The 20519-nt window shown below is 38.7% G+C and overlaps 1 protein-coding gene and 1 pseudogene across 1 annotated transcript; one reads left to right on the top strand and one right to left on the bottom strand.

Moving 5' to 3' along the window:
• Window positions 1-3667: 3667 nt before the first annotated feature.
• Window positions 3668-4896, bottom strand: LOC148731043 (uncharacterized). The gene is made up of 2 exons (XM_088761882.1): window positions 4731-4896; window positions 3668-4419 (listed from the first exon to the last, which is right to left on the bottom strand). The coding sequence occupies exons 1-2, from the start codon at window positions 4894-4896 to the stop codon at window positions 3668-3670; spliced, it is 918 nt and encodes a 305-aa protein (XP_088618008.1).
• Window positions 4897-6265: 1369 nt separating this feature from the next.
• LOC148731042 (uncharacterized) lies at window positions 6266-20447 on the top strand (annotated as a pseudogene).
• Window positions 20448-20519: the final 72 nt, after the last annotated feature.

The following is a 20519-nucleotide window of genomic DNA, read 5'->3' as shown; positions in this document are numbered from 1 at the left end:
CTCGTAACTTCCAAGCTATCTCGATCGATATTATTCAGCCGCTCGAAAGTAAGTGCATTCTATGCAAATACAACCAAAGGCTTATTTGAAATACGAGTACTTTGATCTCAAACAATTAAATTAGGGAATAGGTAAACATACGTAGCACAATAAATAGGTACTTACCGTCTGTTGAGCATGAGGTGAAATGAAAGAAAGAAAACAACAAATAGTCAACTGTTGTTAATGATTTTGGCATACTTATCATTAACCTTTATTCCCAGAAAAAATGGCAGGAAACCTGTGTTGGTTGAAATCTCGTCTGTTCGGAGACTACGTAGAAGGTTATTTTGCGAGTAGTGAATAGGGAAGGGCGTTACGATCAGACTTTTTAATACCTTAGAAATATGAAAAGTCGTTCAAAAAAAGGGAGTCGGGTTGCAGGGCCCTTTTTGCTTTTATCAATAACAAATTGGAACAAATCCTATGTCAAATGCAGCTACCTGTTTGTTATTGTTCTCGTAACTTCCAAGCTATCTCGATCGATATTATTCAGCCGCTTGAAAGTCAGTGCATTTTATGCAAATACAGCCAAAGGCATAATTTTAATAAGCAAAAAGTTCAAGGAAGGAATAAACATGCATAGCAAAAATAGTAATCATTAGCCCTTAGTCTTAGAAAAGGCCAGGATAGCCGCGATCTTTCTAATCTCGTCTCATTGAATTACTATCATGAGATTTCTTTCTCTCTCGAATGACTCCGTGAAAATCTTTATATCCAGTATTCAATTTTTGGACGACGTTTGAGCTAAGAAGATAACGACGGAATGTGGCGAAAAAATAAAAGGGAGAAAAAATCTTATGGTTGGAGGTCGAAGGTAAATATCTCAAACGACAAGGAACATTGTGTACGGTTCTTTTTTATGGTCAGTAGTGTTCTTAACACCGGTTTATTTTATATTATTATTATTTTGCGATTGTAATACATAATTGATGTGTTTCCTTTGCTTGTTTAGTTTTACATACAGTTAGCTTGTTCGGAATTAGACGATCGAAGGGCTTTTCAAATAGCTTTGTCCATTGAACAGGATGCAAAAGAAGGGAATGTATTTTGAAACCTGAAGAATGTTTCGTAGAGAAATTCTATTATTGATCATTAAGTTAATTCATCCGCTAATAAGATACGCTATAGTGATGTCATAATACTAATGTAAATCATTTGTCAGCTGTGGGTCTGGTCGACTCTCTTGGTAAATATCAAATCGTTTCGTATACTTTATTATCTGAGCATTTTAGAACAATGTGACTTCCTTTTAGGATTCGAACGCACTTCTTTGATTGTCTGACACTATAGTCGTCAATAAAGATGTTTGATAACAGTGAACCAAAAGCCCACAACTGACGAAACATTCGAATCCCAATCGGTAACTCCGAGGACCATGAAGGATAACACTGAGATGGCAGAAGAAGCCAAAAACATTCGACGAACAGCCAAAGCTATGTTTATCAGGATGTGCAATGATCTCCTGAAGCCTATGGATGCTGACCAAGGACGAAAAATGGTCGAAGGTAATTACGTGAAGCTTTCAGAAGCATGGGATATCGTTGAAACTAAGCACGATCTATACACGATGTATTTAGCGGATGAAGAACTGGAAGTCGCGGAGAGGTGGATTACCGAGTTGCGGGACCTGTTTGTAGAAGCGACAGTGCGTAAAATCCAGTATATACAGAATTTAGTTAGATCAGAAATCGTCGTGCGAGAGAACACATTACGTCATGAAACAGAAATGAAGGAGCGCGCGGAGAGAGAGAGGAAAGCAGAAAAGGCACTTACAATGCGCGCGAAAGCGCAAACAGTTTTTGGCACTATCTTTAACAATACAAAGCATTTTCTTGATAATAACATTGCCGCACATACTCTGGAAAGGTCTCTAAGACAGATAGAAGATGCGTATGCCGAGTGTAAAACTGCAAACGATGACGTTTTAGATTTAGCAGACCATGACACTTCAGAAAACACTATAAAATTTGCATCACACATACAATGCCGGCTCGATGATATGACTGAAAAGCTCACGTCGTTAATCGGTCCAAAAGATGATAAAATAGCAAAGAGAGAGACTTGCCCGTCCTCGAACCTTCCGTTAGAAAAAATACAATTGCCGCGATTTGAAGGAGAAGCTCGCGCTTATGCACAGTTCAAACGAGACTTTAAAAAACCGATCATGCCGCATCTCTAAAGCGACGATGTGTCCTATGTACTACGTTCATGCTCAAGGCTGGTTTTACTAGCGCATAAGCACAAGCCCAAGAATAAGTACAAGCACAAGCATAAGCAAGTTAGAACACAGAACATAAGCATAAAAGCATACGCAGGCGCAGTATCAACAACTTCTTCGATACCAGTCTTCCTCGATTACAATCAAGATGGTGGATGAAGATGAAATCTTTCTCTTTGCGTTGCTTGTAATTTACCTTTTTCGCTTACGAAGGCGACGTAATGCCAGAAGATCCATCAGACTTAGAAAGTTTTGGGTAAGGGAGATGTATCGTCGCAAAAAAAGCTCTAGGGGAGTTCAATTACCTTGTTTTGGGACTTCGTGATAGTGTCAGAGCTATACTTTCGGTAAGCGAAGTTTAAAAGTGTGCTGAAAAACTAGTGTAAAAGGCTTACACTCCGAACACTGTTGCCGCTAGCGTTTTGTTATTTTGGAGGCAAGTTTTTGTATGTTATTTTATTTAAAAAAAAGCCCTGGAAATAGCACGAAAATATAAACTTCATAAATATATTTTTTGCCTCAGTACTGTGTTACTTTGTATGTGCTACAGTAGATTTTTAATTTCAACTTTAGTTCAACATGATGTTACAAGGGCACGCTCGAAATATTATTGTTCACATATAAAGTTCAGTCATTGGTTCATCGAATGATTATTGGTCTCATTTTAGTTACATGAGAATGTCACGAGTGTTTTGATTGCCTCCTTTCCAAGGTTGGCCCACTTATAAGAAGCAAGTTATAAAATTCAGACAGCCTATCTCACCATCAGAACGTCTTGCACTCACCATACGTTATTTGGCTTCTGGTGACAGTCAACAATCCATGTCGTTTTCTTATTGAATATCGAATATCCATAACCAGCAATTTTAACCCCTTCTAGATTCTAGAGTGATATCTCTGAGAGAGGTGAATACAAATTGTCTTTATAACACTTGTATAAATTGCTGTCTTATCATAAATATGATAGCTTTACATACGAATACTTTACATACGAATTGTCCTGTTGATGTTTTTGTACATAATACACAAATTATGAGCAAGGCTGTCACTAAGGAAACAAGAGATCAATGATGTGTTTTGAGTTTGAGAAAGGAGGGATTGGCTGATTGACATGGTCAGGAACCGGTTAAATGCTTTCAACATTCAACAACACAACCCTTTTGTTTATTACAACACCCATGTGAAAAGGGAATAGTTTCAAAACTGTTTGTTTGAAAAGAACATAACTCTCAATTTATAGTTATTTTATAGTCTATAACTAAAACTTGAACAATAATTATCTCAATACTTTTACCGAACTGGTTGTAATAATAAAATAATGTTGACATTACATCACAGCAGACTCAGACAATTATGCCTTGTTTCAAATACCAATACATAACTAAGTAGGGTGGATACTCTTGGCATTTATAACCTCTCGTGTCGACGTTGCTGGAGAAAGTAACCTGGGGAATATGTTGAAACAGCCTCTACATTACCCAGCTCAGACATAAAGCTACTGCTACCAGTTTCAGGGTACCTAGAAGCTACATAGCTAACAGTATTAAGATCTTGAGAATTAATCTTTAATAAGCGTGAAAAAATCAAATTGTTTATTTCCATCTTGGTCGTCAGTATTTCTTGTGTTGGCATCTTTCTCAGTTGGGCAGCAACCAGTTCTCCAAAAAGGCGTTCTTCATCTTTTTGTTCTCTCTGACTGTCTCTACTTACAAGGTGATTTCCAATAGATTCGAGAAAATCCATTTCAGCTCCTTCAATAGCTTCATTATTTACTCTAGGGCGTTTGGCATGCAGGTATTTTGGCCGACCAGTTACTTTAGACTTTAATGACTTAGACTTTAATGACTTTGGCTCAGAGCTAGGGTCTGGGGTGATGCTTCTACCAGAGCTGCTGTCTAGTGGAGTGCATATACCTTCATCCTCGATATCATCATCATCTAGTTGTGAGGTTTCATCTATCACTATAAGACTACTGGAAGATCGACGGGGTTGAACATATGGATCCAGCCAGGCCAAAAACATGCACATGTCACTTGTTTCACTTTTGTCATATATGACAGATTGTGTATCCGCTCCACTGACGTTAACACTCTGTACTTTCTTCTTGTTTCTTGAATATCTGTTCCTCAGGTTTTTGAAAACAGAGTCTGCATCTTTACCTAAAAATTATAAGCATCGATTCTTAGTCTATATTGGCCTGTTTCAGTTTGAAAAACCTCAAACCTACTTTGCACACAACGATACTTGATAGAGATCAACCATGTGCTTCATTTTATCAAATAATATCCAGTCACAAGAGAAACAGCTTGCCATTTCAGGCGAATTCTTCAATGGTAAGAACTGCTTTGTGTTACGTTAATATCAAAATAAAGTGGACGCGAGAACTATCAATACCATGGAAAAGCTTCATGAGGTAAACCTTGTTAATCTTAAACTTGGCCTAGAAATGATGAGAGTAAGCAATAATTACCTGAGGGAAACCAGTCTTGCCATGCAAGCTCCTTTTTGTTGCGGTGTTTAAAATCTTTACTTGCTTTATCATACAAAACCGGGTATCGTCTCACCGCCTTGGAGAGAAGTTCATCTACTGACAGCTCTGCATTTGCCGAAGTGTCAAATCGATCGGAGTCTGCCATTTTTTTTTTGTGGATAGTTTCTCGAGGAGGTATGGGTCAAAGTGAGCGATGATTCGTTGACCACCTTAAGCTTATGCTTATATATGCTTCTTTCACTCACGTTCGCACTACGACATAAGCGCGACATAAGCATACATTGTACTTATGCTTATGCTTTAGGTCGTGGGTGTTCTCACTTGCTTATGCGACTGCTTGTGCTTATGGTTGTGCTTATCCGCTAGAGAAAAAATTCGTAAAGGAAAGAAAGGAGATTTATTGAACATAAAGATTGGAGCCCAGGATGAGAAGATGAATACCATGAAATATACACTACCCTTAGTTGATACACAAGGTCAAACAATACACATTGAAGCCTATGGTATTGATCAGATTACTTCATACATCGAAAGCATGAGCACCGAGAATCTGGTAAAGTTGTTCAAAGGCGTGTCAAAGGACGATATCGCTCGACCAGCGGGACCCGTCGACGTTTTGATTGGGTATAAGAATACTGCGTATCACCCTCAAAGAAAACAGAACGCTAGACACCTTCTGTTACTCCAGAATCGATTTGGACTTTGTATCGGAGGAACAGACCAGTCGATAAAAGGCGAAATAAAAAAACATGACCTCAGTTACGCTCGAGTGCGTCATGTAATAAAAGTAGAAGACTTGTACAAAATAGAGAATCTTGGCGTTGAAAATGTTTCGCGTTGTAGAAGCTGCAAATGTGGAACATTGTGCTATCGGAAGTAAAAACTACAGCATCAAAGAAGAAAAGTAGTTCGAGTTGATTGAGGAAGCATGAGGTTTTACGCTCAAGACCATAGATAGATCGCGGAGTACCCATGGATTAAAGATACGTGCGATCTTCCTGATAATAGACGAGTGAGTAGCTCTAGCCATGCTGTGTTCAACTGAGCGTAGACTGGAAGAGAATACACAACATGCAACTGTATACGATAACCAAGTTGGAGATATGGTACTATGGGGGGTCGCCCGTAAACTCAGCAAAGAGGAACTTAATACTTACAAAGATCCTATCCATTACATTTCCCATCACGAGGTGCTCAAACCAGACTCTAAATCTCCTCCCGTTACAATCGTGTTTAACAGTAGCGCAAACTACATGGATCACGTACTTAATGAGTACTGGGCAAAGAGGCCAGACTTGTTCAACAGTCTGCTTGGAATACTTGTGCGATTTCGCGGGAATGAAGTAGCTTTCATAGGCGATATAAAGAAGATATACCATACCGTTAAAACAACAGTGTTAGATCGACACACGCACCGATTTTTATGGAGGAACATGGTCACCGACAGAGCACCCGACACCTAAGTGATACAAAGAGTTTCATTCGGAGATAAGCCCTCTGCAACCATCGCTACGATGGCCTTACGCAAGACAGCAGAGATGGGAAGTGAGCGATATCAGGATGCCGCAAAAATCGTGAGACATATATGGATGGCTCTATATGAAGTATCACAGACCTTCCCACTGCTCAAAAATTAATGCAGGACATCGAGACCTTAATCATTAAGGGCAGATTTGAACTGAAGGAATGGATATTTTCCCGTTACTCAAGTAATAGTAAAAAGCATCTACCAAATGAGTCAAACGTAGCGACCGAAAAGGTGCTAGGAGTCAATTGGGACCCAATCAACAACCATTTGTGCTTTTCAGCAAAGCTTAACTTCTTTTCGAATCGGAAACGCGGCTAACAGAAAGACAATCCTAATAACGATTCGAAACTCACACCATCACTTGCGAAGCTGATGATATTGTCACAAGTCAACAGTATGTACGATCCTCTAGGACTGGCAGGGCCCTTCACAGTGCGGGCCAAAATCTTGATCGACATTTGTGGGCAAATAGCGAAAAGCTCGACTGGGACGATCCGATACCAGAAAACAATAAACAAAAATGGTCAGCACTCTTTAATAAATAACCTGAAATGAATCGAGTCAAATTTTCCGGAGAGATGTTTAAAGCCTTTGGACGCAGTTTGCAATCCTGTTCTTATTATATTCTGTAATGCTTCAGAAGACGTTTACGGCTCCTGTGCGTATGTACGATGGCAACGACAGAGCGGAGGGTTTGCGTGCAATTGTATTGTTTCTAAAAATTGTCTTGCCCCAAGGAAAAAATTTCTATCGACAAAATAGAGCTGTGTGAAGGAGTGTTAAGGAAGCGGCTTCAATCCTTGATCAATAAAGAATGCAGATACACTTTTGAGAAATGCTATTACGTAGTTGACTCTCAGATAGTGCACGCAATGATACAGAAAAGCTCCGACGGTTTCAATACTTTCGCCGCTACACGAATCGGTGAAATTCAGGAAGGAACCAACATCGAGGATTGGTATTGGTGCGAGAGTAAATTTAACATCGCAGATTGGTTGACTAGAGGAAAGAAGCCAAGTGAAATTAGTCTTCACAGCGATTGGCAAGAAAGACCTCTTTTTCTCAAACAACCTGAGAGCGAGTAGCCTATTTCTCGTAATTATTCTGAAGTAAGAATACCTCCAACAATTATGAGAGTAGTCCACATAGGGAATGTAACTGTTAAAGACGACTTGGCGTCTAGAATCAAGATCGAACGATTCTCAGATTATAACCGTCTATCGAGAGTGACAGCAATGATTTTAAACCTTTATCGCAGAAAACGCAACACAGGAAATAACAAGTAAAGATGTAGAGACAGCGGAGGTATACTGGGTCAAAGAGGCACAGCGAAATATGGAGAACGATATAAAACATGGTAGGTACAGACGTTTGTGTCCTCAATTACGAGATGATGGCATATATGTGATAAGTGGCCGTGCTGAAAAGTAGCTAGAAATAGGCTACAACAAGAAAGATATCATACTCCTACCATGTCAGCATCGATTTGCTCGTCTTTACTAGGAGTACATTCATGCTAAGGGGGCATCACGGAGTTCTTACAACTGCAAGCAAGATCCGCGCAAGGTTCTGGATAACCAAATTACTTAAAATGATCCAATCTGTAAAGATCAACTGTGTGACGTGTAAGAAACTTGACAAGAAACTATCAGGACAAGTAATGGGAAACCTTCCTAAAAAAAGACTCAAACCGGCATCCCCATGGTATTCTACATCAATTGACTTATTTGGACCCTTCACGATCCGTGACGCAGTTAACAAGCGTACTACGTCAAAAGCGTATGGGTTGATATTTAATTGCACTGGAACCAGAGCTATATATTTGGACCTTGCACCTGACTACAGCACACAAGTTTTCTTATGGTATTACGCAGATTTGTCTCACACACAGAGGATATCAATCAAAGATTTATTCCGACAATGGCGCGAAACTTGTCGCAGAAAGTCAGGAACTTGAGAATGTTACGAAATCTTTAGATTCGGAGAAGCTTAAAAGTTTTGGAGTTATGGAAGGTTTTGAATGGAACTTCTCACCAGCTGATGCACCATAGCAAAATGGAACATTAGAATCTCTCATCAGATCAGTCAAAAGATCACTCAAAGCTGGCATTGGAGAAAGCATCCTAACGTTTTCAGAACTTCAAATGGTACTCTTTGAAGTTGCTAATCTAATTAATGAAAGACCCATAGGTCATCATCCAAGGTCCTCAAAAGATGGTTCCTATTTGTTCCCAAACGACTTACTTTTAGGCCGTACCGCAACACGAGTACCAGATGGGCCTTTTAAAGAGTCAGAAAATCCAAAACTCTGTTTTGAATTCATTCAAAAGATAGTTAATAGCTTCTGGAAAAGATGGACCACAAACTAGTTCCCAGATCTGATCGTGGGTCAAGAGTGGCATACAGCACATCGCAACCTTAAAACTGGAGATCTTGTTTCAATGCAAGATTCTAACTTGATTAGAGGTCAATGGTGACTTGGGCTAGTTTCAAATACCTTCCCGAGTTCTGACGGCAAGGTGCGCAAAGTTGAAGTGCAGTGCAAAAATCCTAAGCAAGGTGAACCTGTAACCAATTATCAAGGTAGAGGATACTTCACGATCGAACGCCCTGTACACCGTTTAGTGTTACTTATACCAAAGGATGACATTTTGGACTTCTGAAATAATATAAACTCTGTACTGTTACTAATTTTATAACCTAGACTTAATAATTTACAAATGTCTTTTTGTGGAGGGGAGTGTTTCGTCGAGAAATTCTATTATTGATCATTAAGTTAGTTTATCCGTTAATGAGATACGTTATAATGATGTCATAACACTAATGTAAGTCATTTGTCAGCTCTGGACCTAGCCGAGTTACTGGGTAAATATCAAATCGTGTCATACACTTTATTATCTGAGCATTTCATAACAATGTGACTTCCTTTTAGGATTCAAACGCACTTCTTTGATTGTCTAACACTAAAGTCGTCAATAAAGATGTTTGCTAACAGTGAACCAATAGCCCACAACTGACGATAACATTCTCAAAACTCGTCTTAGAGAATTAGAACTGTTTGTGGCAAGCAGCATGAGTGGAAGTATCTGAAAGACCTTCAAACCGTTTGAAAGTTGAAACTGAAGTGACTTTTTTGATGGTTGACGACTAAAGTTTGAGCTATTCGATGGCTGACAGTTAAACCCATTGAGCCCCTTTAAAGTGGACGCGCTATCTGAATTAGACACGAAACATATCTGAAGGCAGATAAAGTAATTTTAAAATTAATTATCATATGCCCTGTACAGCCCCGCGCGCAGTCCTATAAGCTAAGGTGAAAGCTGACGTGTGAAGGGCCGATAGGTTGACGTGGACCGGTCCAGAAAAAATAATTTCAGCCCTGCACTCATTGGGATCTTTTTAATTTTCTGATAACAAATTTGAAATTGTGCACTTCAAATAAAAGTATAGTAAATGAGAAAACGAGTAAAACTTCTCGATAAATTATGACCTACAGTAATAACGAGAAATATTTTTACTGTAGAATGTTTTACCAAGTGTGCAGTGCGCACCTTTCTTCCGTATACAAGTACATCCTACCTATTACGACAAAGGTTTCGAAATCTTCAACATCTAGTGGTCATATGATAAAAGGCTTATTGACTGAGTTTGTTAGGAGCACACGGGACAATATTTGACCCTCTGCTGGAGATCATGCTCTCTGCACGAGCATGACCTCGAGCAAATTATTTTTCCCGTCCGACCCTCCCACCCAGTCAAAAGGTACATTTTACATACTACGTCCCTTTTTATTAACATCCATCTCGAAGTTATGCTGTTCACCACTATATCAATAAAACTCACGGCCGAAAACGTTTGGGCTCGCAGTATCCGAAAGAAACAATCCGTATTTTAGCTACAACACTTCCCCCTCTACAAAAGTTCGCTTGCACTTTCTAACTTTTTACAATGAACTAATAATAATAAAGTATTATCGTTTGTCTAACGATGTGGTCACTTGTGATGTAGATCGCGACGTTTCGACTGCATCCGGCTATTCTTCATCTGCAGATAAGGTCGACTGGCTTCGAGTCTTCTTATAAAGCAGGATGCTCCGCTGTGATTGGTTGGCATTCCACAGCTGTGATTGGTGCGATTCCCAGACGACGAGATCATGGTGTCTTTCGACGTAGTGTCCCTTTTTACCAACGTCCCTGCCAACGCCGCTGTAGAAGCCGCATTGCAAAAACTGTAAAACGACCCCAGCCTCCCAGAACACACGGCGCTAACACCTGCTCAAATCGCAGACCTTCTGAATTTCGTTTTAAGATCCACATACTCTTCGACACCGCAGTTTTAAGAGATCCTGACGGCTGAATCACCAGCATCGTATATAGGAAGCCCACGCACTAATAATACTTATCGTATGATTCACACCACCCACAATCAGTAAAACATGGTATTGTTAGGTATCTCCACGAGCGTATCAACGCCTCCTAACAAAACCCTCTGTCATCTCTAAGGAAACGAAACATTTTTCATCCACTCTTACGTCTAATGATTACCCTATTTCTTTCTTGCAGAGAGTCACCAAGATCAGAAAATCTACCGCCGCTTCCGAGTCTGCAATCGATTTCAAATCCACCGTAGTGTTTGTTACTTTATGTTAAAGGTCTTTCGGAACTCCTTCGCCGCTGCCTACAACAACAAAGCGTACGCGTTGTCTTCAAGTCGGAAATCATAATATATGATCACATAGCTAGTAAGAACAAAAGACGCTGTTGATCCGGCCAAACAAGACGATGTAGATTAAAGGATTCCCTGTGAATGCGGCAAAGTTTACATCGGTTAGATTGGAAGACCAATGCAAGACAGAATAATGGAACACGACCGAGACATCCGACTAGCTTGTACCCAAACCTCCGCCATTTCATAGCACGCCTACAACCGTCACCGGACACCAACCGCTTTTAAATGAGGTTAGGTTTATTGATCGAGATCCTCACTGGTAAACTCGTAGGGTCAAAGAGGCTATTCACATAAAATTTAATCCTTAGAACATCGATGAAAACAGTGGAATAGAAATTCTTGAAGGGTGGATGGCGACGATCAAAAAACACAACAGCAGGAGAACCGTACGACAGCTGACTGCCGAGAGAGCGTCTCATCTGACCGCCGCCCAGTTACCCCAATGGATAGTGCTCTGGACTGTTGTGCGGGAGGTCGAGGGTTCGAGCTCCGGCTGGACCATCACTGAAGGTCTTCAAATAATTGAGAAGAATTTGCTACCTTTCTTTGACATCAAGAAATGGTTAGATATTCTAGTCTTCTCGGATAGGGACGAATAAATGGAGGTCCCGTCTCCTGCAGAGCTGGGGGTAGGAGACGTTAGTTTCCCACACACGAGTTTACTGTGTGATGGATGTCCTCCCCTGGGGTGGGATGGTGGGATGTACAGGGCCCTATTTAAACCAGCTTCAAGCTGAACTGGGCTGGCCTGTCTAAATACCGGAAATACATATACCAACATCAAGGATTAAAACGCGCGGATCCCAGCTGTGGAATACCAACCAATCACAACGGAGCATCCAGCTTAATAGAGAAGAGTCGAAACCATTCTACCTTATCGCCTGATGAAAACTAGCCGGATGCAGTCGAACGGGCGCGATCTACATCATAAGTGACCATATCGTGAGACAAACCATAATACTTTATTATTATTGTACTTTACCATGATGAATAAGCACAACCTTATTTACGAAATAATGACATAAGTTATAAACTTTGGATTAAATAAAAACAAATGAATAAAAATAAAATGATTTTTTAACATTGTCTTAATTGAATTAATATGTAAATGATGAAACCGATAATGCATTAGAGGATTAAAAGAAAAATAATGGCTACTTACCGCCTTATTGTCACAGGGTCAGTTAAGTTGATAACAGAAAAGAGAGTAAAAAAAGGAAACAATAAAAACATAAATCAATAGGTTTTAATTGACTTAAAACTTGTCAAAATTGTTATCATTCAACATTACATCATCGAGTGGGTTAACCCGTTAAACTAATACTTACATGCTGTAATAAGCAGTTACCAGGGGAAGAAAGCAATAAAAAGAAAAGAGTTAGTTCAATTAAAGAAAGAATATTGCAATAATGATAAATCTTCTTTAATGAAGCTGGATTTATCATATGGGCTAAGGATTTGAAAAATTCCTCTTATTGTCGGATTAATGGCCTAGATGCCTTGAGGATTAATAAATGAACAACAATCCAAGGTAACATAGGATATTTGTAGGCAACACATTGATACATGTCTTTCCACTTGTACTTGCGTGACAAAGTTGTTTGTCAGAAATTCGAAAATATTTCGACCTTGTAAAGCGAACTTTTTAACAGCAGCATTTTTGCTGAATACAGTCGAACCCTGTATTAAGAGGCACCATAGTAGAGGTCACCCTGTAGTAGCTGATCAGTTATCAAAGTCCCGAAATTTTTACCCCTTAATCAATGTAAAATTATCACTTCCATTAGCGGTTGTGATCAGCCTTTACTGAGTCCCAACGGCCCGTTTGCATTGTCTTTCACCTGTATCGAACAGCCACTTAAAGCGGACCACTCAAATAAAACTAAGAATGATCTCTCTGTAGAATTGAATCCATATTTAACTCCCGAAATCAATGCACGTACTATTACTGGGCGAACTCTTTTACATAGATTGGTCATTTATGGTACAAATGACTTTTTTATCGTTTCCTTATGGTAACCTATTCTGTGGAACCTGCATGGAGCGGTTACAAACCCATTTCCCGCAGGTTAACGTTTAAGACAGGTTTGACTGTGTATAGGACGCTTGCAGAAATTGCCAGATTTTCAGTTCATTTGTTCTCGTTCGATTAATTATGCTAAATGACGATAAGTTTGCTAAATATATGAGCGGAGGAAGTAACAAATTAGAAAAAACAATACTCTGCTGCTTTGGCAGAGGTTTGACTGTGTATAGCACGCTTGCAGAAATTGCCAGATTTTCACTTAATTTGTTCTTATTCGATTAATTATGCAGTAAATGGTTTGAACCCTGGGGTAACATGTGAAGGTGTAGTCTGATCGTCCGGGTGAGTGTAGTCCTGAGAAGGACTGTTGTCGGTGGCAGTGACTGACGTTTCGACAACCTGTGCGGAAGTCATCATCAGAGTCAAGTGAATGATTGTTGTCAGTAGAATGTTCTTATTCCAGTTCGTGTGAAATGATCGGTTGGTTTTGCCGTGATGTTATTGGCTGTAAGACTCAAGTGACGTAAGTCGGTCGTGATTGGTCTGTTTCAGTCTGTCGGTAAAGCTAGGTTGTTCTTTTTCGGTCGTTTGTGATGTTTATGTTGTCAATGAGTCGTTTGTATGGGGCGGGTAGTTGTTGACATCTTGTTGACATCTGTTGACATCTGTCCCCTAAACAGATGTCAACAACTACCCGCCCCATACAAACGACTCATTGACAACATAAACATCACAAACGACCGAAAAAGAACAACCTAGCTTTACCGACAGACCGAAACAGACCAATCACGACCGACTTACGTCACTTGAGTCTTACAGCCAATAACATCACGGCAAAACCAACCGATCATTTCACACGAACTGGAATAAGAACATTCTACTGACAACAATCATTCACTTGACTCTGATGATGACTTCCGCACAGGTTGTCCAAACGTCAGTCACTGCCACCGACAACAGTCCTTCTCAGGACTACACTCACCCGGACGATCAGACTACACCTTCGATTAATTATGCTAAATGATGATAAGTTTGCTAAATATATGAGCGGAGGAAGAAACAGATTAGAAAAAAAATACTCTGCTGTTTTGGCTTTGTAAATTATTTCGGAATTAGTTGCACATCTAACCGGAATGGAAAGTTTTTGTTTGCACTTTATCTTTTGAATGTCTGTCGCGCAATAGTGTTTCTTTTTTTTTTCTGGGGTATTTAGCAATGGACATCGTGGCAAGATAACTCTTATTTCGTACTTTTAATTCCAAAATTATCAGAATTGAACTGATGGAAAATAGTAAGAATCTCTTGTTTCCAATTATTGATGAAATCATTGCTAAAGTGAGCTAATGCAATAAGTGTATCAAGGTCCACAGCGCCCGCTGATTACTGTATCATTATGACGCAAATAGATAAAATGAGATAAATGCTACTTCTTTATAGAGACTCCTCTAAGTTAACATGCCATAATGTTTTGCAGTTCATTTCATTGTAATAAATATCCTTCATGGTTCGAACTTTTTAAATTAGGGAAAAATTTTTCTTCAATCAGGTTTGTCACTGTTTACCCTATTTTATTATCCAACTACACTCCGTAGAGTACAAATAACGCCTACGACGGGTACAAATATCACGCGGTATTTGTACTCCAGAGAACCGGTTACACAGGTTTTCTCGCATCGCACAAGCGATGAATTGGAGTTACAAAAACTGGCGGAGAATTGAAGTCATTTTTCTGACAAGGAAGAGTCAGAATGACTGGCGAATATTGATCCAAGTTTATCGGATATATCGAACGAAGAAAAGCAGTTAGACGACGATGAAATTTCATCATTTTGTAGAACAAAACAGAAACAGCAACACGACAAAGTGCGAATTCCGTACTACTTCTGTCACGCATTCCCGTAAAGAAATGTCCGCAAAATTCGCCCGCACTCAAATTACAATTTGGCCTTTGGGATGATAAGTAACTTATTAAACGTTTTGTTGTGTAGTATCGCTGAGGATTTCTTACTCCTTATTTGTATTTTGACTCGCCCAACGGGCTCGTCAAGATACGGCACAACTCTCAACTCAGCGATACCACACAGTAAAACGTCTCATAAGATATATTAATTTCGTATGAAACAGAGCAGACATTAACCTCGCTAAAGTAATTTCGAGACAATCTGCTGTATCTTATGCATGGGTTGCATTTTATCACCCTCGTTGCTCAAGAACTGAATTGTAAGAAGGATCCAACTCAGTTTGGATTGGCGAACTAGCTTAGATAAATTAGCCCCAGTCTCTCTCTCCAATGGCTATATCGTGTTGAGGAGGATAGGAATACTGGTCCTTCCGCGTGGAAATTACTGCCGTAGTAAATTTTGGGGGAATTTCTGCGACATTTTGCAAACAGCAGAAAAATAAGTACTGCGAGTCAGAAGAAAATGACGAAAACATTGAGAACACACATGACAATTTCCTTGTCATATTCTAAATCATCAAGAACAAACAAAAACCTCACGAACATGACGCATTCATAAAAAAACAGGTCAACCCCGTGTAGGAAGATCTGTTTTGTCTTGTCATGACTGATGGTCAAAGAAATACTTTTAAGTTCCCATCGGGATTTAGCCACATGCATAGGGCCGGCTATGAACAACAGGTTTAACCCAAACCGCGGTTTTACGCAAGGGGTGGGCCTCGAAGATTCTCTGTAAGAGAGTTAATTTTATTAGTTTAAGAAATGTCCTTCCACCAATAGCTTTCTGCCCCCTTGACACTGAAATAGATATTCAGATAAACTGATTCAGATAAACTGAAGATGGCTTAGAACGAGTTTTGTTAAACAAAGGCAAAACTTTGTTTAAATGCCGGACTAGCCAATGGACCCTACGACTTTGCTTATTCAATAAGTGTACAGTACGTGTGTCACTTATGAAAATTCTTCACCTATTTTTGTTTTTTGTTTTTATCTTTGTATTGAGCATAAGATCTTCCATCACTTGACTTCTATTTAAGCAAATGTCACGACCCTGTTTACTTTGTTTTCGATACGGTAAATGAAAGATACATAAAGATACGTATTATCTTCGTTGCAATATTTAGTTTTAAGCTTTCACTTACCGCCTGATGCAATTACATGTATTTGATCCATCGTGAGCGATATGGAGAGAAGAGAAAACGATAGAAAATCAGGCATTATAACACAATATTCAGTTCAACTATAATTTATAATTGTGGCACGTTAACTTAGTTTTTTTTTCACAAACTGTTTTCGAGATAAGTCTTTTATTTTTCTCTTACAACGAATGGTAATAAAAAGTCAAACTCTCATCCTCATCTTCTCATGCACGTTTGCGGTATTTAGGGATGATTATGGAAAGTGGAGCAGAAACAAATATAAACAGGTAAATTATAAACTTTAGTAGTCTAATCAAAAAGTCACTCACAGGCTAGTTTATTTCACCAGTGCGGCACATGAGTAGAGAAATACAGAACAACAATAAAGTTAGGGAGACTAGATAAAAAAAATTACTGAACCAATAAATGAATATGTGACGATCAATTTGAAACTTCAAAATCCCTCCGGGCATTTGAACCTTTGAAGATTGGTTTGTTTAAATTTCCGGCCCCAGGACCAAAATTGTGTTTAAATTCCCCATCCAAGTGCTGGAGTTGATTGTCAATATTATTCCTACATGCCTACCAAGCGTTAGAGCCTAGATTTAAAATTTTCACCTTTACTCAACTCCATATTAAAAGGTAAAACACTTGTATTCTGCAGGAAAGACTTGAAACCTCCGGTTTAAACTCCCCACCACAACCAGGCAAGGCTCAAATTTCCCTACATAAGGGCACGGACGGCAGTCAAATGCTCATGGGTCGCACGGCGGGATGTTGAAGCTTCGAATTAATCGACGCATTAATCAATAAATGAATAAAAACAAATAACTAGATAACTAAAATAGCACGCCATTTAGACCGGAAATATTTTAAAGCATCTATTGAATACGAAATTTTCTTAGCAGAAGAGCACCAATTATCCAAGACTTTCCCCGAAAACAAGCTTCGTTAAGTTAATTACTCGATGATTATCTAGATAGAGCTCATCGACATACGAACATGAGACACTGATTATTATAATTATATCTAAATATATATTACTGTTTATTCCCACATTCCTAAGGTGGCACCGTGTTGAAATCTCTTTAGAAGAGAATAAAGAGGAAAAATTACACGCTAAATTTCGTATGAAGTTGAGTAGATGCCACAACACACAGCCAATCCTAGTCTCTTTACCTAACTCAAACTATAATTCGCTATTCAAAACAAAGCAAAAGCGAAATTAAAGGAGTCCTGAAGGGAGGGTAAAGCAAAATTATTCAGCAAAGTATTGGATTCACTGTACAATCTTGAAACACGACTTGTTTTTCGAGCCGATACACAGATCTTGATTTCTTAATGAAGTGCAGCATCTCTTGATCTTTTCTTTTGTCTCTATCGGCGTTCAGCTGGTAGAAAGGGTACAGACTAGGGGTGGTCAGCAGCTTTTTGGTCATGTGATATGTGTAATAACATTTTCATTAAGAAAATTAAGTAGCGCTTACTTCCTGATATTTCCAAGGCGCAGTACATAAAAAAAAGACATAGGAGAGAACGAAAGAAAAGTGAAATTCACCGTTAATTACACGATCGTGCATCATCATGTTAAAAAAAAGAAAGAAACCAAACAAAAAAAAAAAAAGCATGGAACAGAAGGGAAATGAATGAGTTATTTCCTATACAATGTAAGATATAAATTAAATGGCATTCACCGGTGATTACACGGACGTACATGTTAAAAAAAAGAGCATAGAAAACTGGGGAAAGTATAAAGTTATTTCCTATGCAATGTCAGAAAATTAATCAAATGTATTTTAATGCTTTTGATTTTAAGAGGAGAAAACACACTCGGCTTTTTTCTATTTTTTTCCTACATTCATTCAACGTTGTCAAAAGAGTTTATATTCTCTTGACGTGGTACATGCACTTTTATACTCCCCTGAGTTTAGTAATAAATCCCAAGCAGTGTGAACGACGTCAAATTTCACTCATTTTCAATACTTGATTTCAACGCTAAATGACACGAGGAAAACATTTCGAATTAATTCAGGTAAATGTTTCGTATACTTGGGAAGGTCCAAAATCTGTTTTGAAAGGAAAAAAGGTTTGAAACAGATTCCACGCCCATACACGTAAATGCCCCAAGTAACTAGCTCTAAGGCTTTTCTTTGACAAAGTGTGATTAACATTGTACTGAAACAGTTAAAGAAAAGTATAAATAAAATAGAATATAAGGAAATGATTAAATAAGCGAACACATAAAGCAGATAAATGTTTAAAGATAAAGAAGAACACTTACGCCAAGCTATCATTTCCACGTGAACGATTCGAAAATGATAAAAAGAAAGAAAATAATCTCAAATTCAATATATGTATTTAGTAGCTAAGATTTGCTCTACTCCTGGCTTTTGCAAATTAAAACAAACAAATACAATAACATCGACTCAAATGGCAGCTGAACTGAGAAAATCATCTTATATAGTCAGTAGATATAACTACAGGAACAGCTTTCATTTTCTCTATTTGGTCCATATTCAGTACATAATTATTATTATTATTTAACAACTAAAGAAAGAAAGGAGGAAATAAATAAAGAAAGAAAGAAAGGAAGGAAGAAAGAAAGAAGGAGAGAAAGAAAGGAGGAGAGAAGATAAAAACAGAAAGGGAGAGAGAGAGAGTGGAGAAAGAAAGAAGGAAAGAAAAAGACGAAGAGACGGCTCCCAGTATTTGTTTACATCCCGACATGGTTATCACAGCCCGAATTGAATGACAGTGAGCCATTGATCCGAGGAAAGGAGGACTATAATATAAGACAGCAGTTATCATAGTAATAAAACAAACTTACGGCACTGCTGCTCATCTGAGTTATCACCACAGTGATCTCCGTCATAACAACGCTTTTGTTTACTAAGACACTTTCCATTTGCACAGGTGAACTCATAGTTCTCACACTTTCCTGTACAATAATGCAAATAACATCTATTCAAAGACAAGAATATTGAGCCTGTGCATCGAAGAAAATGGAGAGCACTCACATAACCGGAAAGAATCCAAATGAATTAAACCAGAGACCCATTACTTGGAGCGTTCAACTCCCACACTGAGCCTATGTCAAGGCATTTTCACGGAACGGTTTATTTCAGACTATCTTTTCCAGGGAAATAATTAGAATTTAACTACTAGCTAATCGTGATTGGTCGAAGAGCTTACGTGGCAGGCCGAAGAATCCCATACTGCGGTAATTCAAACTAAAAATAGATTTTTCTATTGAAAACATCGTGACAAAACAAAGGTCAGTTGAACGCTCGAAGAAATGGCTCCTAATTAAACATGTTCCTTAGTTGTCAAGTCAAAACTTGGTGGTTGGATCATAATGCAACATTTAAACTAAATATGGTTTGTTTTATTTCATCTCAATCCATTATATACGATGAAAGAGATCTGTTATTCTTCTTTTTATTTTTTCTTCACTTCGCTCTATTCTCTCCAATTGCATTCTACTTGATTGATCTACGCTTTTTTCTCTTGACCTGACATTGCTAAAATTTCAATGTTATTGCAACAATAGTCGTGCTAATGGCAACTGGAAGACTTTAGAATTTATTCTGCCACCATTACTAACAATTTCGGTCACGACGAATCCGCGCAGCGTCAGCTATTCTTCCTGTGAATCTAACATGGTGGCTGTGCGTAAGAAGCCGGAGTGTCGATAAAATCGATTGCGTACATCTCCACACCTCGGAAGGGGCCGAAAACTTACCCTTCAACGCACAACGTTAAAAGAATAATATACCGGCGAAAGGTTCGCAATGTGAGTATTAACAGACCTTCGAAGAAAGAAATAACTGAATACGGGTTTTCCGTATATATTTTGAAACTTTCACTTAAGAGGCTACCTTCAACGATTAATAACCTGATGGATTGTTTCAAGTCCAATGTGGAAATACATGCGAAATACATGCGAAGTTTGAAAAAAAAAGTGCCGGTGTTTTGGTTATTTATTTACTTATTGTTTTATTTGCCGGTTTAAGATGTACTTGACCCTCAAGTCAGGAATAGTCTGGTTTTACCTCCAATCCATGATTTTCTTCTGAAATCGCGTTTAGAATTGCTACGTAACCGATTGCCAGTGCATGGACAGGGATAAAATCGTCTGCGCATGCGTGGCGTGAGCGTGTTGATACTGTCGTCGGTGAGTTGTTCGATTGTCTGATCAAGGAAATGTTGGCGTAATTTAAACTGTGTATTCGTGGACATATTTTGTCTTTCAGGCTGGAATGTAAGGATACTATTTAAAAATAACTTCTGTAAACTGAACTCGTCGACATGTTGAACGTATTATTTTTGGGAAATGTTCATTTGCTTGCTCAAGAGCCACCTTTCAGTACTCGGTAAGGAAACACAT

Source organism: Stylophora pistillata, chromosome 5 (genome assembly GCF_964205215.1).
Source record: "Stylophora pistillata chromosome 5, jaStyPist1.2, whole genome shotgun sequence".
Taxonomy (NCBI): domain Eukaryota; kingdom Metazoa; phylum Cnidaria; class Anthozoa; order Scleractinia; family Pocilloporidae; genus Stylophora; species Stylophora pistillata.
This window is presented reverse-complemented; position numbering and strand designations above follow the sequence as displayed.